At 39.7% G+C, this 27,503-nt stretch overlaps 1 protein-coding gene across 5 annotated transcripts; it reads right to left on the bottom strand.

The window, feature by feature from the left end:
• Nucleotides 1-115: 115 nt before the first annotated feature.
• phka1a (phosphorylase kinase, alpha 1a (muscle)) lies at nt 116-24,851 on the bottom strand. Of its 5 annotated transcripts, none has more exons than XM_053629158.1 (33): nt 24,121-24,842; nt 22,218-22,376; nt 21,435-21,482; nt 20,809-20,977; nt 19,873-19,955; nt 18,593-18,673; nt 16,763-16,861; nt 16,142-16,288; nt 16,001-16,054; nt 15,688-15,810; nt 14,981-15,076; nt 14,781-14,888; nt 14,614-14,692; nt 14,365-14,499; nt 14,175-14,284; nt 13,891-14,035; nt 12,917-12,995; nt 12,668-12,831; nt 11,810-11,980; nt 11,636-11,724; nt 11,414-11,559; nt 7,786-7,939; nt 7,538-7,617; nt 7,321-7,399; nt 7,093-7,222; nt 6,896-6,997; nt 5,194-5,300; nt 5,021-5,059; nt 4,657-4,701; nt 4,261-4,422; nt 2,921-2,974; nt 2,496-2,696; nt 116-1,008 (listed from the first exon to the last, which is right to left on the bottom strand). In XM_053629158.1, the coding sequence occupies exons 1-33, from the start codon at nt 24,196-24,198 to the stop codon at nt 835-837; spliced, it is 3,690 nt and encodes a 1,229-aa protein (XP_053485133.1). In that variant the 5' UTR covers nt 24,199-24,842; the 3' UTR covers nt 116-834. The 5 variants fall into 5 exon arrangements, with proteins under 5 accessions (XP_053485133.1, XP_053485135.1, XP_053485134.1 ...); XM_053629160.1 differs by having other exon boundaries at nt 12,761-12,831; nt 24,121-24,841; XM_053629159.1 differs by lacking the exon at nt 5,021-5,059 and having other exon boundaries at nt 24,121-24,841.
• Nucleotides 24,852-27,503: the final 2,652 nt, after the last annotated feature.

The following is a 27,503-nucleotide window of genomic DNA, read 5'->3' as shown; positions in this document are numbered from 1 at the left end:
TTTAATTACAGTTGTCTTGTTGACTTACATAATGGTGTCATGGATAAACATAGTATAACTCCAAACAGAAATATCACAGGAAAACTTGAGCAATAATCTCATGCTACTGAACAAATCGTGCAATATGAGCATTTATTAATTGATTATTTAAATTAACAAAACAGACTACACAAGATCCTCTTGTAAAATATCTATTCATTTTCTCTGTAACTCAATATAATGTACTACAAATAAATTATCCGTACCATGGTAAGTCAGTACCATTTCAAACATCACAAGATCTATTTTTTATTTATTTCACCACATATAAAGATATTTACTAACTTCTAAATGCATGTTCAAAGTATTTGCTTTAAAAAGAAATGATTTTGCTGATGAGGCTGAAGTAATTAAAATAATGTTTTAACTAGTAAAAGCCATCATGATCTCTGAATTATACATAATTAGATGACAAGTAAACATGCTGGGCAAAAAAATAATCAAACTCCATATATAAAATATTCCTTTGTCAATTAAGATTTTAGACTGTTATGCGTTGAAAAGGAAAAACTGAAACAGAGGACTCTCCTCTTTGTCTGACGGAACAGCTGCCTTTTCATGCAACCAACCTCATTCACATATGATCAGTAAACAAACAGTACATGATATAATAAATGAAGATGCACACAGTCAAATGTACTCACAGAGAAACTTTGCTATCACTCACAATGGCTATAAAAACTGAAACGGTTTACAGCTTGAAAACAATGAATGTTTAAACACTGTACAAATCACCTAAACAGATACGAGTTTCTTTCACATCTTTAAAGCCATGTTCTCTCTAAACTTAAGACATCACTGCAAAGCACATGAGCCACTGGGCAGAAAGTCCTGTACGTAGATAGCCACCGCCTTGGTGAGGTATGTCATTGTTCCGAAGCGGCCACTGGGTGCACTATCATACAGGAGCCGGCAGATGCCTGTGGACGTGTCTCTTTCTAAAATGCTCTCTTCAGCATTAAGAGCTTTCTGCAAGAAATAATAAGGAATTTGCAGTGTTAGTGATGAGGGTCTGTTAAACAAGGTGTCCCAAAAGTCTCTATACATAGGGGCAATTAACACTTTTTAAGCTATTTTATATATATATATATATATATATATATATATATATATATATATATATATATATATATATATATATATATATATATATATATAGACAGGATATAATCGGCCCTGATCATCGAATGTTTAAGCTATATATATATATATATATATAGCTTAAACATCCGATGATCAGGGCCGATTATATCCTGTCAATAAAAAGAGGGCAGGAACACACATCGAATTCGTGCTGTGTAAAGATGTCTCTTGTGTGAAATGATGACAAAACTGCAGTTTGTAAGCTCTGTAATCTCTGCACTGCTAAAAATTTTACACTGGAAGTGAGCAGCAGTGAAGCGGGAGATTCGGCATGGTTGAGAAATCTTACTTTAATCTTCAGAATTTAGTTCATGTTTTAATGTTAATGGGAGTAGTATGTTATCTGTTTCTGAGACCAGTTACTGTGAAACAACTTGTTGAAATGGAGAGAATAAAGTTTTTATTTGCATTTCCTTCAGAATTGTTTAATTAATTATTATTCATTTAAAAGAAGGCATAAAAGGCAGAACTATCGGTATCGGTTATCAGTATCGGCCGATATCACTCTGAATAATTGGTATCAGCTGAGAAATTTAGTGCCGGTGCATCTCTTATGTTTATATATATACGTACACACACACACACACACACACACACACACACACACACATATATATATATATATATATATATATATATATATATATATATATATATATACACACACACACACACACACACACACACACACACACACACACATATATAAAATGTGTGTGTGTGTATGTGTGTGTGTAAATACATTTTATATATATATATATATATTAGATAGATAGATAGATAGATAGATAGATAGATATAAAAAGAGATGCACCAATGTATCGGCCAGTAAAGGCTATTTTTCCCGCTATTGGCCAATAAACATCCGATGATCAGGGCCGATTATATACTGAGAAAAATAGGGCGGGAAAACACATCAATTTTCTAAAGATGATGTCTCTTGTCTGGAATGATGACAAAACTGCAGTTTGTAAGCTCTGCACTGCTAAAAAATTTACACCGGAAGTCGCAGCAGTGAAACGAGTCCACTTAAGAGTTCCACTCAAGAGTTCCACTCAAGAGAGATAAACATGACCTGTGTGAGTTCATGTGTGTGGTGTACAGATCTTCCTTCAGTATTAGAACTGACTTTTAATTACATTTTCTAACAATAGCGCTACCTGCTAAAAACGTTCATATACAGCTCCGTGCTGGGTGTGTACCTAAAACATTGCTGCAAACGTTATGCTATTTAAACCAGTTCAGTAGCAGAAGGCTTTTACATCATGAATGGTATTACATCTACAAATATACACACATGCGCACACAAGTACCTGGTCCTGGTAGAACACGTCATTCGCAATGTGGACGATCTTCTCCACATGGATGATGCTGCCGAAGCTTTGGATATCAACTTCAGCCAGCATGGTGAGCACCAGGATCGCCTCCACAAGCAGCTGCCTGTACTCGGGCTGGGGCACTCGGTTCAGTACCGTCTCCACATGCACAGCAAACTTAATCTCTCCTGGTGTCATCTGGAGAGGCAGAGCAAAAGAGAAAACACAAAGATTTTGTTGTTAGCAATAAAGCTTAATTTTATTTTTGATGCATATACATGAGTGTGTTAGCTTCGACCCTAGCCTCACCATCACCAGACACAGTCAAAATTCTGATTAAATCTTTGAAACAAATCCACACGTTTAGATGGTCTCATTAATTACAATAAACACACAAAAAACAGGCTGAGCTAGTATCAAACCTCTCTTGTAGTGGATGATGGGAGCACAAAGCCTTCAATCGACAGCCCATGACACTGTCAGAGACAGAGAGAGAGAGAGAGAGAGAGAGAGAGAGAGAGAGAGAGAGAGAGAGAGAGAGAGAGAGTGAGTTGCACTGATTGAATCTTTTCAAAGTTCTATCATTTTTTCATACAACAATATAGATGACATTCTTTAAAAGCACTTGCTCCTAGTATGGGGTCTATTTATATGGAAATCAGATTGTTTAGACAGTGCAAAAAGTAGGAGTATGCTAAACATTTGTGTGTTCTGTAAAGATTAACGGTACAACATAAAGCCCTAGACCCTATAATATTGGAGAGCCCATTAGCTACATTTACATGCAGCCTAATAACCCATTAATAATCTAACTTATAGTGCTGATAAAAAAATGTTTTATATGTATACACCTCAGTTGGAGTAGAGTACATGTAGAGGCCAATCAAACTCAATCTGTATCTGACTGAATGAGTTGGGTAATCTTTTTAATAATCCAGGAAACAGAAAAATAATGGCCATGTAAACATTTTGTATCTGATCACTTTCACTATTGGAATCTGTGCATGTGTGTTTGTTTTATTGAACGAGTTCATCATGACTCAGTCATCTAAGAAAAACAGTTTCTGTTACAGATTTTAATCTGTTTCAAAGGAGTATGAAGTTGGATGGATGGAAGGATGGACATCAAACTAAAATTTTGAGGCAGATGTGTGGTGCGAATTGAGCCTGATATATTTGGAGAATATATATGCAGAAGATACAAATAATAATAATTATAATAAAATAATAAAAAATAAAAGATTTTATTTGTATATTTATTTTGCAGTTATTCTCAGACAGTGGCTTTTAATGTTGATAACATCAGAAGATGAGTAAAGGTATGATGCCCAATGGATAGTGTGCATTACAATTTCCCATAACCAGAGTATCATGGTTCCTGACTGCTAGGCAAATATGAAATATTGAGCGTCACAAATGCTTCTTCTCACTCTCCATTCAATAATTACACTTGGGTTAGGTTTTGCCGATATGGAAATGATTTAAAGCTCATTAAAACACAAGCAGCGAAATTAACATGCTGAATACACTGTCTAATCATATGCACTTTTCGTTGTTAAGGGAATGTCGACACTAAACCTTGCTCTGTGCATGCAAATAACTTTGTATTATATGCCACATGCATATAAATGGAGATTGTCTACAGATGGCCTAGTTCAGGATACAAATAAAAACAGTTCAGTTGGAAGCGCAATTAATTCATTCGTAGAGGCTGACATCTTCACATGTAAACATAGCCATTTGTGTCTGTAAACCTGCTAACCTTCTGCAGAATCTTCCAGACTTTCTGATAAAAGCCCACTGGCACTCTGTTGAGGGCTCCATCCAGCCTCCTCCTGCGAATCCACTGGCCCTGGCGGCTATCCAGCGCAACAGGAAGACTCACAGAGTCATCAAAAGACTCGAATGAACTGAGACGATGCCTCTAGCAGTCACGAGAGAACATAAATCTTAGTAACACTGGAATACAAACACATTTATAAAAGTAGTGATGTTCAGATAATACCAACAACCATGACTTTAGACTCGTTATTTTGAAAACATTTCACAATTCATCAGTTAGCCAGTGGGTTCATAAAAAAAAAGCCCTCAGACAAGAAGAAATAACATTAAAGAATTAAGAATAAAAGGGGAAACTGAAATAACGGTCAAGACTTACAACAGACTCCGTGGGGTCGATGTCAAAGGACTGTGCTGAAAAGGTCTATAGAGGAAGGAAAAAAAAAGGCGTTTCAGTACAATTCTGTTGAAGAATCTGTTCTGAGCAATTTCAGACAAATGTCACATTACCATGCAGCTGCAGCCCCTATAAAACCCATTACTGTGATCACTGTAGCTTCTTTGTATAATGGATTACCCATTGTGAGGAGCTGTGTCGATTGTGTCAGCAAATTATGCATCATTATGAATACAAATTTTTAGTACATTGATCTCTGCAAACATGAATTATTACAGCAAGTCTGTAAATTCGGTGATTGCTCCAAAATGAGCCAGACTAAAGCGTGGCATGTTTGACATTTCACCTTACTCTGAGCCGACCAAGACAATCTCCTGTCTTCCAGCTGCAAATGGAGACACAGCTTGTTCTTACCGCTCACACGCAACAGAGGAAATTAAAGTGAGAAGTTAAAGTTCCCTATACCAACTCTACTGTCAGAGGTAGTACATAAAAAGAGGTTGCTAAGTAGTTACTTACCAGCTTCATATCACTCTTCAGTTTGCTGATGCCAACACGCTCACTTTTGGTGGCACCCACATGGCCAACTTCATGGATAGAGATGGCAGGACTCACGCCTGTATCCACTGAACACACAAAAACATAGTCAGGAAACACAATGGACAATTAGAAGCACAGCATGCTGTTGAACATTAACAGTGAAAAAGATAAGGGTGCACAAATAATATAAAATCCGACGTGTTTTCCAAATCTATATTATAAAAGGAAATCAAGCATACTAATTATAACCAAATTAATAAGTATGCTATGGGTTGGCAATATGACAAAAAATATCATATGTATGATAAATGAAGAGATTTCTATGATACATGATATTTATTGTGATATACAGGTTTACTAACAAACTGCCAGCAAAACATTAGTAATGGTTTAAAATAATGTTTGATGGCACTTATTTTATGTGTACAAAAATAAAACGCTAATATTTGAACAAGGAAAAAATAATTTCTAATATTAAATTTTAAATTATTTATGAAATTTCTTTACATTTTTAGAATTTTTAATGTTTCAGTACATCTTAACACCAAATCAACTGATCCTATCAGAGTTTGCAATTATTTAAAACAGAGATTTGTTAGGAAAAAACACAACTCAGAAGTGTAGTATGACATTTATCACAATACTGATACAAAATACTGTCACACCTCCAGGGTTGGGGGTTCGATTCCCGCCACTGCCCTGTGTGTGTGGAGTTTGCATGTTCTCCCTGTGCTGTGGGGGGTTCCTCCGGGTACTCCGGTTTCCTCCCCCAGTCCAAAATTGGCATGTCCAAAGTGTCCGTAGTGTATGAATGGGTGTGTGACTGTGAATGTGATTGTGCCCTGTGATGCATTGGCACCTTGTCCATGGTGTACCCCGCCTTGTACCCCATGCTCCCTGAGACAGGCTCCAATTTCGCCACAACCCTGTAGGATAAGCGGTATAGAAGATGGATGGATGTTTTGGGGTGCGCGTGTTCAGCATTGAATTTATTTGTGATGTTACACTCCACAATGCAGTTAATGGCTCATAGTAAAAGTAGACTCTCAGGGCTGTAAGAACTTTTTCAGTTTTTCACAAGTTTTTTTTTTGTTACCTAGTCTACTAGGTTTAAATGTTTAGTTGTGCTGTCCGTCTGACCTCTGTACCAATGTTACTGTGGAGAGGTGTGAATTGTTTGCCCAGCAGGGGGCTCACACCCCTCCACTTTCCTATCGCCTTGCTCAGCAGCAGCTAAACACAGGGTCATGATACTCTACACACAGAAACCCAAGAGTGTCCTGCGTAATCTTATAACAGACTTGCAGTGATAAAATAATTCAATTGTTTATACTGATTGAAAATATCCAATAAGTCAATTTCAAATACCAATTTACTGCTAGAAAGGGTTTAAGCTATACCTCTGACCATGTACATTTGAAAATCTGTAACTGATGTCTGATACAAAAGTGACCCAAGATGTCATGTTCAAAAACCCTAAACAAAACACCTGATAACCTTTAAACATGGGCTGATTATAACATCAAAATGCCATTAACAAATAAAAGACTGATATCTCTATAATGGAAAAACAAATTTACACTGATCACAAACTCAGAAATAACACTGAGACATTCATTTTGAAAAAAATATTCATTACCAAACCTCGCAATATACATATTGCAAAGAGGAAGTAACTAACCATGCCTCTGCACACCAAACTCTTTGCCACTGAGGATGTGATGTAAAAGATTCTTCAGCTCAGAAGGACTCAAACTCATCAGACTTTCTGTAGCTTCCTCATCTGAAACACAAACATACAAAGTCATGAAGAAATTCATTAATGTAATAGAGAACATATAAAATGTCATTTCTTTTGTAACTGTATGATTTTAGTACCTGAACAGTTAAGAGATTGGGCCAGTTCAGTAGCCATGACCTGAATGATAAGGCCAATCCTCAGCCTAAACATCTCACTGAACAGACCCGGCTGTGTCCTGATGTTCATCGCCAGGTACACCATGATCTCCTGTCTCACACACAAACACAAAAAATTCCAAAAAAATTCAGATTGTATAATTTTGCACGTAAATTCTAGATGTCCATGAGGTAAGACTGTATTTTAACCTGGGTGAGGATGGAGATTGTTATGTTGTTCTCACTGGCCTCATCTATAAGTTTAGCCAGCAGGTCAGGTGGCATTGGCCTGCAGCAAGACACAAATCAAACTCTATTTTAGCAGTAGCTGTAGACACAATGCTGAAATTCAACATCTTTAAATTGATTGAACTAAAGGGTAAGAGTTTGTCAAGTCGGTCAATGTTTACTGAAACAGCTAACTCACGCAGTGATGGTCCTTTCCCTCGGTTCAGGTGGTAAACCCACCGTTAAGTGCTTTTGATGAGCCAGTAAATCAGAGCAGGCCTACAAACACAAACACACACACACAAACAGATTAACACACTTCATCATCCACATCCTGTATATCACAACAAACAGACCATCACTGATCAACCTGAATTCAAAGCTAAATTATAAAGCATGGTAATCTCAAATCCTTGAGAACCATCAGATAGGGTAATGCTGTCTCACCCAGTCGAGCTCCTCCACTTTTTTGCGTAGCATGCCAGAGATCATACGAATGAGGCCCCAGCAGCGAAGGTCTCCTGCCTTTTCGTACAGTTCCATCAACAGCCTGTGTACTGTAGTGCCTATACCATGCAGCTGTGTGTCCCAATCTAGCCCCCTGAAAGAACACACACACACGAATATTCCCATTTGGAAGCATAGATTACTGCATCCTATTATGAAATTCCCACTTGGAATCATAGATGACAAAAAATCAAAAATTATTTTACAAATGGCATGTATTTTGCATTATGTCGGGACTGCCTTAACACATTTGGGATGAAGAGAAAAACGATTAAATGCCTATGGTCATTAGTGAAGTGGAACTTCCTGTGTATTTAACATAAACTGATCTAGAAACATCAGTAATATTGCAAAACTGGAACAGATATCTTGTCAAGCAAACAGACTATTAAAAACATACTGAGCTACATATTACAGATAATTTTACTACTAATTATCTGTTGAATATTTCATAAATCAGACATGTTGCCATTTCACTATTAGTGAATTGGTCAAAGCAAAAAGGCTGAGGGATAACAGGGAGGTGGTGGCCTAACTGAAAAGGTTGAATGAGGAAATTCTACCATGCATTAAAGGTTCGAGTTAACATCAATGGATTTGTTGCTTGTTTACACTTGATAGGAAATCATACAGGTTACACTACATTCATTAATAATGTATGTTACTCCATCCACTTCCAAGGTCAAGCTCTACATTATTTATTAAAAAAAAAACAACACACACATACACACACATATTAAAGTAGACACAATTTGGAATTACAACTAGCTGGAAATCGCTACGTTCGTGACTGCTGTGTTTTGATTATTACTGAAACCTGGCTTCATCCGAGGATACCCGATGCTAGCATGCAGCTAGCAGGTCGTACTATGCTTCGCTGGGACAGGACTGAGGACTCCGGTAAGAGCGGGGGGGGGCTCTGTATGTATGTGCATGAGAATTGGTGTAATAACGGAACAATGATAGATAAACATTGTTCCCCTGACCTCGAGTACATGTCTTTAAGATGTCGGCCCTTTTTTCTACCGAGAGAGCTAACAGTAGTGATTATCACGGCTGTGTATATTCCACCCGACGCCAATGTGAACACGGCGCTCTCTCTCCTGTTGAACACCATAAACGAACAGCAGCGGGCTTACCCCGACGGTGTTCACATAATTGCAGGAGACTTTAATAAGGCAAACTTGAAGACCGTACTCCCGAAATTCTATCAACATGTTAAGTCTTTTACTAGAGGGGCGAACACTCTGGATCATGTTTACTCCAATATTAAGCATGCGTATAGAGCCATACCTCTACCCCACCTCGGCCAATCAGACCATCTCTCCCTCCTGCTCTCCCCTGCCTACACCCCCCTGAGACGCAGTGTCAAGACCACTATAAAGACTGTTACCACCTGGCCTGATGATGCAATCTGCAGACTACAGGACTGCTTCGAACAGACAGACTGGGATTTATTTGAACATCAAGAGCTAGAAACATTAACAGGAACGGTACTGGACTATATCAAGTTCTGTATCGGAAATGTGACTGTGGGCAAAAACATTCTGGTTTTCCAAAACCAGAAACCATGGATGACCAAACAGGTCCGCACACTACTCAAAGCCCGCGACGCTGCCTTCAGGTCTGGTAATAGAGCTCTGTACAGAGCTGCCCGTGCCAACCTGAAAGGTGGTATTAAGGAAGCTAAGGCGGCCTATAAGAAGAGCATAGAGTCCCACCTGTCCAGCAAAAATAAACGGGAGGTGTGGCAGGGCATACAGAACATCACGAACTACAGAGGCCATGAGGCGACAACAGGAGACCTGAGTGCGATGCTGGCAGAAGAGCTAAATTGCTTCTTTGCTCGCTTTGAAACATCACAACAACAGCACTCATCTGCTCCAGCCCCACCTCCACCCTCATCTGGCCCCCGTACCAGTCCAGCCCTGCCTCCATCCCCTTTTGGTTCCTGCACCACTCTACTTACTGTGAGGGAACACGATGTTAGACGGATGTTTCTGGCAGAGAACGCCAGGAAGGCTGCTGGCCCAGACGGTGTACCTGGTAAGGTGCTCAGATCATGTGCCCACCAGCTTGCCCACATCTTTACCAGAATTTTCAATCTCTCCCTGGCCCAAGCATTCATCCCGGCCTGCCTAAAATCATCCATAATCATCCCAGTGCCAAAGAAGTGGCCCTCACTCCAGTTATCATGAAGTGCTTTGAGAGATTGGTTCTTCAGCACATCAAGGACTACCTCCCCCCAGATTTCGATCCTTTTCAATTTGCTTATCGTGCAAACAGATCCACAGAGGATGCTATCGCCGTAGCTGTCCACTACGTGTTGAGACATCTAGAGCAGCAACAGAGCTACGTCCGGATGCTTTTTGTGGATTACAGTTCGGCTTTTAACACAATAATTCCGGACGTTCTCATCACCAAATTGGTCACCCTTGGCCTCCCCCGCCTCACGTGTGCCTGGATAAAGGACTTTCTCACCAACCGGTCCCAGACAGTGAGACTCGGACCCCACCTCTCCTCCACTCGCACGTTGAGCACAGGTTCTCCACAGGGCTGTGTGTTGAGCCCCCTCCTGTACTGTCTCTACACATACGACTGTAGACCAGTCCACAACAATAATCTTATCATCAAGTTTGCTGACGACACCACAGTGGTCGGACTCATCTCAAAAGGAGATGAGGCAGCCTACAGAGAGGAGGTCCTAAACTTGGCAGCCTGGTGTTCAAAGAACAATCTGACTCTAAACACCAAGAAAACCAAGGAACTCATTGTAGACTTCAGAAAACACAACACTGAGTTGGCCCCCCTTTTCATTAATGGTGAGTGTGTGGAGAAGGTCCACACTGTCCGGTTTCTTGGCGTCCTTATCTCTGCAAACATCTCCTGGACGGACAACATCACAGCGGTTATCAAGAAGGCTCAAACGCGGCTACACTTCCTGAGCGTTCTCAGGAAGTACAATCTGGACTCCAATCTGCTACTGATCTTCTACCGCTCGTCCGTCGAGAGCCTGCTGACATACTGTATCACAGTGTGGTACGGTAGCTGCACCGCAGCAGACAGGGAGAGGCTTCAGAGAGTAGTAAGAGCAGCACAGAAGGCCATTGGCTGCCCTCTCCCCTCCCTGATGGATATTTACACTTCCCGTTGCCTTAGCAGAGGAAAAACCATCATTAAGGACAGTTCTCACCCTGGCTTTGATCTGTTCAATCTGTTGCCCTCAGGGAGACGTTACAGGTGCATCAAAACAAGGACTAGTAGATTTAAGAATAGTTTCTTCCCGAAAGCTATTACCATTATAAACACATACATGTACTGAGTTCACAGCATATGTATATAGTGTCTCAAAACTGTGCATTTCATAATACCTCCCCCATCCACCCCAATATCTTGTTTATTTATCTTGTTTATTTATCTGTTTATTCTTCTTGTTTATTGAATGTACGTTTGCACGGAACAAAAAGGAGTGGCTCTTAATTTCATTGTACATGTGTATAGTGACAATAAAAAGGCATTCATCATTCATCAATTATATAAATATAGATTAAAAAAGGTGAACGCTGACTTGTCTTTGAAGAGGATGTATAGGATGTCTGCCTGGTCTTGGAGACCCTGTGTATCCTTAAGCATCTGGGCCAGAGCCATGTAATCTATAGCTCCATCAGCACCACAGGGCAGGTTTAAATATGACGACACAAACATCTCTGGACCCTGAAGTGGGGAACAATTAGCTAGAAAAAAATCTTTCTTTTTTTGCATTTATGTGTATAAATGAGTGTGTGCATACCAGGCTTGGTTCTGGTCTGGATGAGTCTTTTAAATTAAGAGATGGTTGAGGAGATCGGAAGAGCTTGGTGGGCAGATACATTTGCACATCTGAAATAATAAAATTTAAAAAAATGACAAGGATGAAATGTATGTATGAACTGCATGGGCAACAATAAGCAATAACAATGCTCACTGTGTAGCTGGAGATCTTTGGCCTTGTTGACTAAAGACACCATCTCTCTTGTTTGATTGGCTACAGCCCTGAAGAGGCCAAGCCCGCTGGCCTTGTGCTCTGCTCTCATCCCCTGCCGAGGCACTGCTGTGGCCAAAAGATGATCCAAATACTGCACAAGATCATCTCCATCTGAGAAAAAAACAGATACAAAGTGTCTGCTGTTTGCTTGATGGACAACTGGATAGATATGCATAAGCGATATGTACAGAAATAAAGTAAACGAAATGAATGCTTATTTAAATAATTATATAGCACCCCAAAATATGCTTCCACAAATAGAAAACATGTTAATCTCAATTTAAACTCCAACTGCTCCCATTTCAAAACTCATGCATGAATCTACAGTATACACTGAAACAAACTTAAAAATAACTATCGCACGATAAAGATGGATGCATTCTCCACCTAGAAAATGCCAGCTATGCATTATTTGATGCAGTAAACAAACCAGCCACATAATTATCAACATAACAAATGCAAAGCTTTTCAGAAGTGAATAGTTATTTTGTATTGATGTGCACCATCCTATACTTCACCTTGTTTTGCAATGAAGTTTGAGAAATTAATCACCGGCTCAGATTTTTTTAAAAAATATATATTAGCATGCTATAAAAGATGCCTTAAGATGCTAAAGGAAATATTCAGAATCATCCTTTCATGAACACAAATGATGAAGGATTATTTGATTTTAGAGTATGAGAAAACTTTCATGGAAATAAGAAAGACTGGACTATTGTTTAAGTGTTTAAGCAAGTGTTTAAACAATGAATTTACAGTAAACTGATGGTGCTTTATCCTGTGGCTGTTCCGCCTTACCATCACTAGTGTTGACATTATGCATAGTGCCTTCATTAACGAAGCTGTATTCATCATCCTCATCCCAGCTCAGACTGCTGGAGTGTGGCTTACCACTATCCAGGAAGCTTAGATGAGCAAAACAGGACGTGGTCAAGATTTCCGACAACTTTCCTGTCTGTATCCTAAAAAAAGAGGGAAGAGATTAAATATCTGCATGAAACATGATAAAGGAAAGGTTAATTACATGTCTCACAGCTTTGCCCTTACCTTGCTCCTCCATAGTAGCCATCCTGAAGTTTCTTCAGAGTGGCCAGTACTACAGGGTCCAAGTCTGTGTGGTTCTCAGCTGAAAGAAGATAAGGAGCTGAAAGGGTATATTTCACATACCTAGTTAAAAACCTTCATGAGTCTAGAGGAAATGTCTCTCCTGGTGGTTGTGCCTCTAAAACCATCAAGCTAATCAGACTGTTGATTTAAATTTTTCGGAAGAAACGGAAGAAACATGGTTTTGGGGAGAAAATAATTACAGATGTAATGCAATGGAGAAAAAAAAAACCTGCACCTTTATGAAGTACTGATTAGAATCTCTGCTTATATAATGGAAATGCCCTCAACTGAAAACCCACCTCTCACAAATTAAAAAATTTTTAAAAAAACCTCCCTCACTTACAAAAATCAACATGAGACCTGTATACCTGCCTGCTAAAATATTGGAGTAGTTCTTTTTACTCTCATTTGTACAGGAACAAGAAAAAAAAGTTTAATAATATTTATTGAACGTTTGATTGGGAAGACAGACAGCAAAGGTTGTCTGTTTTGCAGAGAACTGGATGCAAGTCCTTATCTAGACTGTATATCACCTGGACGCATGGGTTGGCATATTCATTTTCTGCCATTTGCTTATTGTTTTTTTTTCTCCTGATCGAATCTGTATACACATGAGAGGACTGGGATCACGAATCCACTGAACCTCATTTACAGAGTCTCTCCTCTTTCTCTATAATCGGCTGTTCTGCTAGATATAGCGCATGCTACAAGATAATGTCAATCATCATTCAAACATGCGGGAAAATGTCAGCATGTAACAAGCAGTGATTCACTATTTTATCAAGTTATATGGTTCAATTAATCCTAGAAATAAAGCTAAATATGCTAAATAAACCCTAAATAAGCTTATCCTAAGCACAATAACCCTTGACCGCAGTAGTATAGGATAACATATGAACGTCAGTCCCACTCACTGAGCATGGTTTGGGAGACAGGAAAGGTGACAGTAGGCCGGCCAGTCATTCTCCAGCGAGAGGACAAGTAGGAAAGGTCAGTACGCAGCATCTCCACAATCATCCTGTTATCAAGGGCCAAGTAAAACTGCTGGTGATCAATAAACTACCAGAAAAAATAGCAGAAAAACACAAACAAAGCCACACTTAATTACCTTAATCGTTTTTTTAAGTTTTAAAAATGACAAAACAATATCCATATCCACCAAACCAAGAAGACTCAAATGTGTTCTCTGTTTCTGTACCTGAGGTGTAAAAGTGAAGATAGTTTTGCGTATGATGTAGAGCTTGGAGGTCCCTAATACACCAATCCGGCGGCATGGCCTTCCAGTCAGCCCCAGCCTCTGGTTACGTCCTTTGGAAAGAAAAACAATTAATCAAATGAATCATTTAGAATGGTCTGATCTGTTGGTCACAGCAGTGAACAGCTCCTACCTAGTCGGGCGTAAATGTGACTAAGAACTCGAGAAGGTTGTACTCTGATGGGGTGGATGTCTGCCACTGTATCCACTGCTATCCCATTCTTCAGTAGCAATGCCTTAATCTCATCATTCTCTGCAAGAATGCACACTACACAATACCAAGAACAAATAAACCTACATCCAAGGACATCACAAGAAATTGACAATATAGGAAACTCTTTTTTTATGTTGCTGGTATCATTCGCCTAAAAATGGAACTTGCCTTGGACAACCACATCAGGCTTGGGGATGGTGGAGAATCTGCGGTTGAGTGGGTCTATTTCTCCAGGGGCCAGGAAGCCCTGAAGTTTATTTTTACAAGAACAAATTTTTAATACTGCCAGTCATAAAGCAAGGTCTTTTTCTCAGGATGTGGAAGTGTACCCTCACCTCTGCCAACAGATTTCCCAGAATGTACAGTGACTGGCCCCACTTCAGAGGGCATTTGCCCATAGGGATCCTCTCTACAGAGTGAGGATTCACATACTCCTCATCTACCTAAAAGAACATTGTTCAATCTTCACGTCTAACCAAGTTTCTACAAACATTGTACTTCCATTGTAACAACATTTCATATAAATTAACCTTACCCGATCAGGAGGGACACTGTAGAGTTCGGGAAGCAGACGTATCCCATCTTTCTCTTTGATTAGTATACCTTCCAGAGCCTCTCTGTACTCCTGCACCTGGTGAGACCCATTTCAAACAGAGCAATATTTAATAACAAGTCAGAATCTTACCACAATCATCAGATTTTCCCCTCATTCATCTTCAGTAACCGCTTTGTCCTAGTCAGGGTCATATTGCATCCGGAGCCTATCCCAGAAACACTGGGTGCAAGGTAGAAACCTGAATAGGATGCCAGTCCATCATAACACACCATGCACACACACTTTCACACACTCATTCACACCTAGGGGCAAATCAGTGTAGCCAATACATCTACCAGCATGTTTTAAGGAGGTGGGAGGAAACTGAAGAACCTACAGGAAACCCATGTGGACACCGGAAGAAAATGCACAGAAACTCCATACAGGCTATGAAACTAATCTTAAATTTTCTTAATTTTATCTGTTCTCTTAAAAAGAGAGAACAGATAACCTCAGTTAGTCAACATACTCATTCTGCCTCAGCTCCTAACACCTGTTTCAGGTATAACCAGGAACTGGTGCAGAATTTTTGAATAAAAAACTCCCAGTGAGACCATATTCAACTTGATAATGGACAGCAGTTGACAATATTTTAACATTTTTTTATCTTCACAAAAAAATAAAATAAATAAATAAAATTTCTTTACCTGCTCTTCGCTGTTTAGAAAGATGCCATCAAGGATGAGGTAGGTCCAGAACAGAGGCCACTCACATTCAATGTTCTCAAACAGCTTCAGCTCAGCAGATTCATAATACAGCCTATTGGGATCCTGTGGACACAGAGAGGGTATATGGGATATACAGAGAAACATTCAGAAATGATGATACAGCATCATAAGAACGATTATATACCCAAACTGTTGAAGTAAGATCATATTAAGTAGCATTTCTGTTGGCTTCCGAACAATACTTAGTTAATAAATTCTATGTACACAATGTGGGTAATTCCTAATACCCTACCTCTTTAGGTGTTTTATGACCATCTCTGAGAAACCGACAGCAACCATATCGCCCCTACAGAACACGAAGGGCACAGCAAATTATCATTTGTATTCAAAAAATAACCATAATGTGTGTGCTTAAATGAACTACAGATTCAACCTGTAGTTTGGAAATGATTTCCTCCTTGGTGATGTTGACCAATTCCATGTCCTCCACAGCGAAGGCTGGATATGAGATAATGGCGAGAACACCAGCATCTACTTCTTTCGATGTGGACGCTCTAGGCAACATGGAGTTAAGAATGGACTGGACACAATGACAGAAGCTGCTGTCAGACTATTTGTATACTGCAGTGTTTTCAAACCATATCTGGGTTAGTCACAGTTTAAAATGTGTGTGCGAATATGAGACATACTAAAAGAAAATGACAGAGACAAAAAAAAATCAGCAACCATGTCTATAGCATGACCGTTAGGCCCTAAACAAAAACCTCTATCAAGTGGGATTACACAGACAGCTAAACATTTAGCAATCATAACCAAGGAAACAGTGTGCATTTTAACAAATGTCCCAAGAATCAATTGTAAATTGCTTCAATTCTTCTTTCTAGAAGTAAATTCTGTTCCTTTCCCTAAGTACAGGCAAATGCGGATCACACAGATCCCACTACAGGGGCAGCAGACATAGCTTGGGTTACATGCTGAAGTTCTCCTTTAAGAGGTAAAGCAACAGAGCAATGCTTTGATGAAGATTAATGAATGCATTCAATGCTGGTTTCACCTGACAGTGCTGGATGTCATCTGGCAGAGCATGGACCACTGAACTGGGCCCTCCTTTAGCCCCGAATAGATTCAGCTCATCCAGTGCCTCCAGTGCTGCCTACAGTCAAAAATACTCCATTCACACATTGCATGTAAACAGGGCTCACAGTTCAAAAGGAAATACAAAGTTTAAACCCACCTCTATGCATTTTATGATACCTAACCACTGAATTAAAATCAGAGCCATTTCACTTTGGAGTGCCAGGGTGATACAACAGACTCAGTGTTTGGGGGTTTTTTTCAGTGAAAGTAGAATAATGTTTCCATTGTCTCACTGCACAAAGTCAGGGGAACTGTCACAGTTTACTGCAGTTGGCTGGTCTTCATGGACAGAAGGGTGAAAAGAGTTTGGCAGAGGTACCCTGCTGAGTTTATAATAGGTCAAGCACACCAGTAACAGCGTCATAGGGCTGTACATGCATGAGAGAAATGCAGAAGGCCTTCTGATAGGCAAACCTCAGCTGCATTCTCAGCTGCTCGAAGGCAGTGATGGAAAGCTTGGTAATGTGCATGTGCATGTGAGTGTATGGTGTGTAAATGAGACAAGATTACAGAATAGATACAGACTTTGTGCAAATTGAATGATCATTAAATTAATTATCTTGAAAATTTATATATGTAATAATAGGGTCATACTAAACTTTCTGATCAACACATGTCTAGTCTGTTATACACAAAATCATCCAGCTTTATGCATGCTGGCTCACGACTGTGCAGCAACGCACCGCTCCGATCACATCAAGTTCGTGGATGACACGACCGTGGTGGGTCTCATCAGAAAGAACGACGAGTCAGCATACAGAGAGGAGGTTCAGCAGCTAACGGACTGGTGCAGAGCCAACAACCTGCCTCTGAATGTGGACAAAATGAAAGAGATGGTTGTTGATCGATGGCTCCTCCGTAGAGATCGTGAGGAGCACCAAATTCCTTGGTGCTCACCTGGTGGAGAACCTGACCTGGTCCCTCAACACCAGCTCCATAACTAAGAAAGCCCAGAAGCGTCTCTACTTTCTGAGAAGGCTGAAAAAAGCCCGTCTCCCACCCCTCATTCTCACCACATTCTACAGAAGAAACATTGAGAGCATCCCGAGCAGCTGCATCACTGCCTGCTTCGGAAATTGCACCATATCGGATCGCAAGACCCCCTGCAGTGGATAATGAAGACAACTGAGAAGAACATCGGGGTCTCTCTTGCCTCCATCATAAACATTTACTCCACATGCAGCATCCAGCATTGTGGATGATCCCACACACCCCTTACACACACTTAACCCTCCTGCCGTCTGGAAAAAGGTAACGAAGTATTAGGGCTCTCACAGCCAGACTGCGTAACAGTTCTTCCCCCAAGCCATCAGACTCCTCAATACTGAGAGACTGGACTGACACACGCACACAGAGATACTGAACTGAACACCATCCCACTCCCCTTGCAATTTTTCCACATTACTTTACTGTCTACCTGTACTTTTGCTGCTATTGTGCTTATAAAAAATGGTGTTATAGTGTGTTATGATCCGACACGTCCACAGTAGAACTGTGTACTGGTCAGCGCTACACTGTCACTTACTGTGCCCATTGTCTTGTGCTGTTTGCACATATTTACACATGCATTTTACATAGAAATGTGTAGGTCTTATTTAGTTCTGTATCGTCTCATGTGGTTAGTGTGTTGTTTTATGTAGCACCATCGTCCTGGAGGAACGTTATTTCATTTCACTGTGTACTGTACCAGCTGTATATGGTTGAAATAACAATAAAAGCCACTTGGCTTGACATGAAACAAACTTACTTTGGCCATGCCGATGGAGCTGGCATTGAGCTCAGGGATGCCCTGATTAGTCTTGTCTCCTCGCTCCCACATTCCATAGTCCTGCTCAGAGAAAGCGCATCAAGTTCAGAGAAGACCAGTCGCAGATAAAAGGCCTATCTACAGTACACTCATGTGAAAAAATAAGTACACCCCATGGAAATTGTTGGCTTTTTTGATATATTTAGACAAGCAAACATTTGATCATCTTTGAAACAGTGCCTATTAATAAAGCTGATATGCTTGAACAAAACCACAAGGAAAATTATCTTTTTCAATCATTTATTCAACAGAAATAACAATTAATATTCTTCTGTGGAAAAAGTAAATACACCCTTGGCCTCAGAAGCTGTTATTGCCCCCTTTAGCAGAAATAACTTCTTGTAGGCATTTTGCATAATTGTCCATCGGCTTGCTGGAATTTTTGACAACTCTCCCATGCAATACTCCTTCAGCTGCAAGATGTCTGAGGGTTTTCTTGCATGTACTGTCCATTTCAACTCCCCCCACATTGGTAAATTCAAATCCAGGGTTTAACTAGGCCATTCCATGACCCTCCATTTCTTCTTTCTGAGCCATTCCTTGGTGGATTTGCTAGCGTGCTGAGGATCATTATCCTGTTGAAAGGTCCACTTTCGGTTCAACTTCAAATTTGAACAGATGACCTCACATCTTCAAGCACTCTTTGATATGATACAGAATTCATAGTTGAATCAATGAATGCAAGCTGTCCAGTCCCTGAGGCAGTGAAGCAACACCAAAACTTAACATTTTCACCACCATTGCCAAACTCATAGGCATCCACAACCTTTTTTCTGAAGGCCTTGCAGAACTCTTTAGATCTTGGCATGATGACACCACACACCTGAATAGCATAGGGAACACCAGATGCTAGATATGAGAGGGGTATAAATAAGACAGGTTCCAGCTGCACTCCCAAAGCAGGTTCTAATCACTGGCACCTAATTTTGAACACCTGACTCTAATTTTATGGACTTGAAGGTGTGATAAATGTAAGGGTGTACTTACTTTTTCCTTGTGACGTATCTGTTTTTTGTTAATTTAAATTATGAAAATTACTACAAAATGTCAATTTTGTGTGTCATTTGAGAGAGTGCATCAACTTTATTAATAGACACTGTTTCAAAGAGGATAAAATGTTTGCTTGTCCAAATATGTCAAAAAAGCCAACAATTTCCATGGGGTGTACTTATTTTTTCACATGACCGTATAAAGCAAGTGTTTATATTAGGGAGACTTACCGCCACTTTGTATGCAGCTTCAATGTAAAACATCAGATTCTGGATCACATCCACTTCATCCTGAGTGTACACAATGTGCAAACCTAAGGGGGCCCAAGTCACAATAAATAATCTAGGTGCTGTATAAACCACTCAGAACTGGATTTATTCAAGCTCTGAGCACAAGTTCAAATCCAACATTATTTTACTAATTTAAACGTGTGAATGTTCTTTAATGAATCAAAGATATTTGATGAAGATTATGTAACAATATGCAAATGAATCATATAATCTGTTCTACCTAATCTGAAGACTATATACACTGACAGAAGTATGAACTATGTTTCACCCTTTATAAGATTCTTTCTTACTACAGACTTTGTGCAGTCTGTATGTTTTGTCCTAAGGGTCATGACACACCAAGCCAATATCAAAATGCTAGATCTAACCAAGGGCCACTGAAGTTAAAAGCTGCAAATGAAGATACCACAAAGCCCCCACCTCAAAATTGTGCACCTGAGTTAAAGGAAATAATTCCCCATACCACTAGGATATAGTGTATTTAACTTTGTAATAAAAGAAAACTGGATGACCCAGTATCACAAAAAAAAGAGCCTAAAATGCAAATCACACATAACTACTAAACGTTACTTCAAAATGGTGAGTAACAATATCTACAGTGGAAACATTTTGTGGAGTGGAATTTTAGTCAAGATATTTTGTTTGCTCTGTACACTTCCTCAATGCGTCCTTCCAATAGTGTCCTTTGCTTATTTACTGATTTCTCTTCTACCAGTCTCCAACACCAATTCAATATTTACAGTTAGCACTGATGGGCAGCAACAAGTACCAATGGAAAACCCATCAAAAACAGGCTATGACCAAACACTGACTTGGTAGATTAAGGCTTAAGAATAATCGGGTATGTTTTGGTAAAAATGCAATTGCCCAGCATACCCGAGGCAGTCATCTGTGCTAGAAAGAGCAGGAAGAGCGAAGTGGCATCCATCTGTAAATGGCCCCACTCAGTATCACCCACCACTGTGGCACAAGTGCATGTGTTGTACTTGGCATGGAGGCAGTCCGTGGTGCTCTTGCTGTACTTGAATTTCTCCACTTTTTCCAGCTGAAGAACGAAAGCAAACATCAGTCACACAGACCCTTTAGATAGCAAAGATGTCAAAAGTGTTCAGCTTTTCTTTAAACAGAGGACAGATGTAATTGTCGGATGCTTAAAGTGTACAGAGGGGAAATTTACGTTTTATATTTAAAGCATTTGGCAGATGCCCTTATCCAGAGTGACTTACATTTATCTCATATTATATAACAGATCAGTTGAGGGTTAAGGGCCTTGCTCAAGGGCCTAGCAGTGGCAGCTTGGTGGTACTGGGATTTGAACTCTCGACTTTCTGATCAGTAACCCAATTATTTCAACACTGAGCTACTACTGGAAATAGAATGGCATGTGACTGTGGGTACTGCCAGGCTCTTTGGGGACATTGGAGTTTGATAGTATGTAAATAGTTCTTAATGTCAGTGTGTTTCACGACTTAAAGTGGTAAGCAGTGACAGTGCTGGAATACCTGCCGCATGATACACTGAAGTAGGCCTCTCATAAGCTTCACAACACTCTACAGAGAGAAAAAGAAGGTTAGCATGAGTGTGGGGGAGGGGACATATAACGTGTACATATAAAGACAAAGTGTACACACAAAGACATAGCCAAATAACTCATAAGAGTATACAGTAAGGACACATTGGTTACATTGGTGTTCTTGAGAAGGGATGCTACATAGTAAGTAAATTTACTCTTCTAGACCAGAAATTATCTACCAGCTGACTTAAGCTACATTCCAAAACCTGAAAGACATGAAAAGGCAACACTTGTAGGTCTGGGCAGCATGGTGGTATAATATTAACCTTGTCACTATACATGTTTCTTAAATATTGCAGGTAAAGTTAACACTTTTATGCAGTCAGTAACAAGTAGCTGAATAGATAATAAATGCTTTTGCAGTCCAGATGAATATCAGCTGATTTCACCTCCTACAGCCTCAGGAGCATTTTGCTGCATTTGAGCATTTTGCTCAGGAGCAGCTGTAGATGAACTTTTGAGCAAAATGTCCTGTTTCGCTGGAAACTGTAAGTACTTTTCTGAACTTTGGCTACCTTGAAAAATTACTAAACTGCACAGCACAGATGTTTCAGTTCATTTCAGGTTCATCAAGTCTCCCATTCAGATCTGAAAAAGGGTAATTGGGTAATGTATAATGGATCATGTTTTGTGTTCCTGACTGACTTCCTAAATGTGAAATAGATCCCTGAGTAGATCAGTTTAAGAGGCTCAAATCCATCATGTCCACTACCTGCTCCAGCTCGTAAGCTTTGGCCTTGTCCTCGTCCCGGTCTGCATTCTTCCTGTAAGCTAGACTTAGAGCCCAAACGGAGATGATGCTGTACACGTTATCCCTGACCCAGGCATCCGGCTGTTCCTCACTCGCAGGAAGAAGACCAGTCACTGGATCCTACAAATCATCCACATGATTGAGGGTGGGGGAAAAAAAGAGACATTTTAAAAGGGTATATGCTAGATTTATAACGTGATGCAAAAGATAAATGGACAATTGATTTACATATTTAGAAAGTTGAACTTGCTGTCAAATGTTGGTTTATCAACTTTTGACTCTCTAAGGGCGATACGTGAAAAGGACTTTGGGTCTCCTTTTAGTGACAAGGAGTGGTCATCTGTTTGTGCAAACATTTTCCCAAAGAATACTTCAATTTCAGCTAAGGAACAAAATTTTTTACATTTATTCAGAAGACTTATTAACACCAGTTCGCCTCCACAAAAAGTTTCCCCAACACCTCTCAATTATGTTTTAAATGTAAAGCAACCACTGGTACTGTGACGCAGACATTTTGGGATTGTGAAAAGATTAAGACCTACTGGAAAATGATTCACAAAATTATACAAAGGATTACTGGAAAGACTTTTACCATGTCTTCGATTGTATATCTCTTGAATTGTACTGTTGTTGCAAATCTTGACGGTGATGATGAGCATGTACTGAACTTTTGCACTTTTCTGGCTAAAAATGTATACTGTTGTCGTGGTCAACTTCACAGGTACCATCTGTCAAAACGTGCACGAGTCAGGCTGCTACTCTTTTGCTGTTAGAAAAACTTACCCATGATCATCACAGATCTGACATTTTCTGGTGCGCATCCTTTGGGACTTTCTTAATGAAGACAAATGACTGTTTTATTTCAAGTATTATCCATTCATTTTCTGTACCGCTTATCCTACACAGGGTCAAGGTCAGGGTGGTGCCTGAAGCCTATCCCAGGGAACTTGGGACATGAGGCAGGGGACACCCTAGACAGGGGGCCAGCCCATCACAGGGCACAATCGCACATACACTCACACACTATGGACAATTGGGAATTGCCAATCAGCGCATGTCTTTGGCAGGAGTCGAACCCCCAACCCCGGAGGTGCGAAGCAAACATGCTAACCACTAAGTGAATGCTGTATATGCCGTCTTGAGATCCTGGTACCATTGTTGTGTTATTGAAAATCAAAGAAAATTTTTTTAATGAAAGCTGCACGGTTTGTTGATCAAAAAGCGTTAAGTTACACAGTCATCTACATACAACATGGATTCATTTGATTGTGAAAGGAATTCTTATACGTGGTACACAGAAGACTGTACTGGAATGAATCTGAATGCAGAATACAAGCCTTTTCCTAAAAAAAAAAAAAAAAAACCCAATTGACCTCAACTGAAGAAGACAGCTTAAGCAGTAGACTAATCGAGTATTCATAGCAGTGTGTGTGTGTCTTTCTAGGAACTCTGCAAGATGATATGTATGTTATGGATTACTAGGAAGTACACATGGAACAACAACTGCACAAACTTCTAGTTGGGAAAGAAACTGAGTGCAGATACAAAAAAATTTTTTAACCACACCAGCCAGAAAGGGCCATCAATCTGTGCTGTAACTGATACCTAGCCAGTGAATGCTAATGCTAAACAAAAACAGTCCTTGTTTTTACAAACTAAACACGCTTCGAAGTTAAATTATAGAGCAACTGATAAACTCAAGTGACACTAATGACAAGTAACAACATTACACGTTCATTCTGTGACAAATATCCAGCTAAACACGTGTGTGTGTTACGTGAATGAACATGGTTGCAGAAAAAGCTATATAAAACGGTACACACAGTCGTAACTTTATTCAGTTTGCTTCCCTGTATGTACTCACTTGGTGGCGAAGGATAGTTTGTTGAATTATCCGAGCATAGTTGTCGAGTTTGACTCCAGAATTGCTGCGACTCCTCATTTTCGCTTCACCTTCTTCAGTCCCCAAGTTTCACCGACATCCTTACAAAGTTTACAAACCTGCAGTGACGTTCAGCTGAAATTCTCCGAAATCTACAGGACTACAGTCACCTCCAGCCTACAGAGCTGCCAGATATACTGTACTACAAATATATACTTGCAACAGTCACTGTCTTTAGTGCGCGAGACCATCCGCCGGGCTACAAACTAACTGAGAGGAGCGGAAATGAAATAAACAAACAAACACGCAGCGCTAGGTATGGTCAAATAAAGACCGGAAGTGTGAAATGTAAGGCTAAAAGGAGCTCAAAACAGCTATATTAGACTTGTGAGTCAAATAAGCAGGTTTGTATTGTGGTAATTAGTTTTAAAGAGGCGAGAGCAGGAGAATAGGAAAAGCGCATGAGGTGTACACGAGCACACATACACAGGTCCATAAACCAAAACAAGAGCGCCAACTACGGGCTTAACACGAGAAAATGAACATAAAAGGGAAGAGACTACATTTAGTCTGTGTGGTGCTGAACAGCCAGAGAACAAGGCAATCTTTAGACTAGTGCCTTTGAAGTACTTGTTTGTGTTTTATTTGTAAGTTTTAACAGTCACCTAGAACTTTCAAAGCCTACCGTACCAGCCATACTACCAAACAGTATGTTGACAAATTTGTGGTGAGCTGTTGCTTAAGGTTCCTTAAAAGATTACCTGGTCTAGCACAGAGATCAGTGCATGCACATGTAAAACGTTTTCCTTTATGGCAGATACCCTTATCCAGAGCAACTTACATTTATATAACTGAGCAGTTGAGGGTTAAGGGCCTTGCTCAAGGGCCCAACAATGGTAGCTTGGCAGTGCTGAGGCTTGAACTCCTGATCTTCTGCGCACTAACCCAGAGCCTTTAACCACTAAGCCACCACGTTTTCAATAGGTTAGTCCCACTGGTCTCCACTTGGTTGTAGCACACACCATGAAATTGTGAAGTGCTCAGCGGGAGTAGAGGTGCTTCACTGAGGTAAACTTCTGAATCCACAGTCAAATACTGTTCTTCTGTTATCTGTTAAAAGTAACACAGTAACACAAAAAGATTCAAGTATCAAACATTCTTAACTAGCCTTATAAAATATGCATATAATCTTAAAAAGCAACTATAGCTCCTGAGATGTTTATTTAATAGGCCCTGCCATAAGAAAATGGAATATACACTCACTGAGCACTTTATTAGGAACACTGTACTAATACTGGGTACAGCCTCCCTTTGCTCCTCAATTCTTGGTGCATGCATTGCATAAGATGTTGGAAACATTCCTTTGAGATTCTGGTCCATGCTGACATGATTGCATCATGCAATTCCTGAAGATTTTTCAAGTGCACTTTTATACTGCAAATCTACCGTTCTATTACATCACAAAGTTCTTCTATTGGATTCAGATCCGGTGACTGGGAAGGCCACTGAAGAACACTGAACTTTTTGAGACGATTTTTGCTTTGTGACATGATGCATTACATGGTGCATGGTGCATTTCCATGCTGGAAATACCCATTAAATTGTGACCATGAAGGTATGAACATGGGCAGCAACAATACTCAAATAGACTGTGGCATTCACAGATGATTCATTGGTATTAAAGGGCCCACAGTGTGCCAAGAAAACGTTCCCCACACCATTGCACCACCTCCACCAGTCTGGACACAAGGCAGGTTGGGATCATGTATTCATGTTATTGAAACCAAATTCTGCTGTTGGCCATTCTTCACTGACCCCTCTCATGAACAAGGTATTTCTGTCCGCAGACCTGCCGCTCACTGGATGTTTTTTCTTTATTACACCACTCTGAGTAAACTCTAGAGACCGTTGTGCGTGAAAATCTCAGGCGATCAGCAGTTATAGAAATACTCAAAAGAGCCTGTCTGGCACAATCATCTCACGGTCAAAATCATTGAGATCACATTTTTCTGCATTCTGATGTTTGAACATTACTCCAAAGCCGCTTGGCCATATATGCATGATTTTATGCGCTGTACTGCTTCAGCACAATTTTATGTGATCCCATCAATGAATAATGTGCAATAAAGTCTGAAATGTTTTGTCCACTTTGCAGACTGTTTAGTAACTCTTATCCTTATTAACTATAAGGTCCTTGAAGACAGAACAATTATTGCTATTTGCGGTCAACTGAAAACAATGAATCCTTCACTTTAAAGGTCATAAAGATACACATAAATTGACTCATGTGAACACAACATTTATCGTTTATTTGACCCTGGACCTATCTGAGTTGTTGTCCTCGTCAAGTGATCAACACAAATTCTTTCTACATGGTACAACCAGATAAAACCGATATTTAGCAGATTGACTGTCTGCTTGCGGACGTGCCATTCTCAGGGTCATAATACTTAAGATTGCCATGGCTGCATCACTAGTATTGAATCGCATGATTTTTATGATTAATCATGAAGTACTCTGTTATTTGTCATACATACAGAATTCCTATTAAAAAGACATTGTGAATCACTGTGTGTGAGTGGTACACTAATATATCATTTTACCATAATAGCATAACAAGCATGAACTGCTAATAACAAGAATGAAAATGTCACACGCTTTGTTCTCCATATTATCTGTATTAGCTCTTAAAAAGTAGAAACATATTATGCACTGCTTCTGACCTTCATGCATTTCACACATATCCTCAGACAAATTCATCTAAACTGTTAGAGAGCTGAAGCTATTTGCCTATGCGTATTATTCTAAAATGTACTTTTTCAGTAACAGAACAATGGTAAAAGTTCCTTTATTTATATTATAGACAAGAGTAAAGTGGTACAAGTCTAAGTAGTACTGTAAATGAAGAGTGAAGAGTAAATATTAAATGCATTTCTGAATGTCCTTTGGAGATTAATATATTTGTTTCTTAGTCAGAACATATGCTTTGTAGGTCTCTGATCACTCATTCCTTCTCTGTGCTGACCTTTAACAAATCAGTATGGATAGTGGTATTCACTACTTTTGCTCTCATTCTACATGAACGCAGACCATATGAACACGTGTGTGTGTGTGTGTGTGTGTGTGTGTGTGTATATATATATTTTTAAAATCCTTTTCATAATTATTATACGTCTTGTCCTATGACCAGACCAATGTCATAGATTTTTGAATATCAGCTTCAATATTAAAATATTATTGGATTAAATGGTACATTTTATCATTGTTGAAAAATTGCAATGCTTTTAAAAAGCTTATTTATGCCAAGATCTCATTTTAAAACCCTCATATTGGTTTCATAAGACAAGACATTTCACTTACATATG

This window comes from Ictalurus furcatus, chromosome 7 (genome assembly GCF_023375685.1).
Source record: "Ictalurus furcatus strain D&B chromosome 7, Billie_1.0, whole genome shotgun sequence".
Classification (NCBI taxonomy): Eukaryota; Metazoa; Chordata; class Actinopteri; order Siluriformes; family Ictaluridae; genus Ictalurus; species Ictalurus furcatus.
This window is presented reverse-complemented; position numbering and strand designations above follow the sequence as displayed.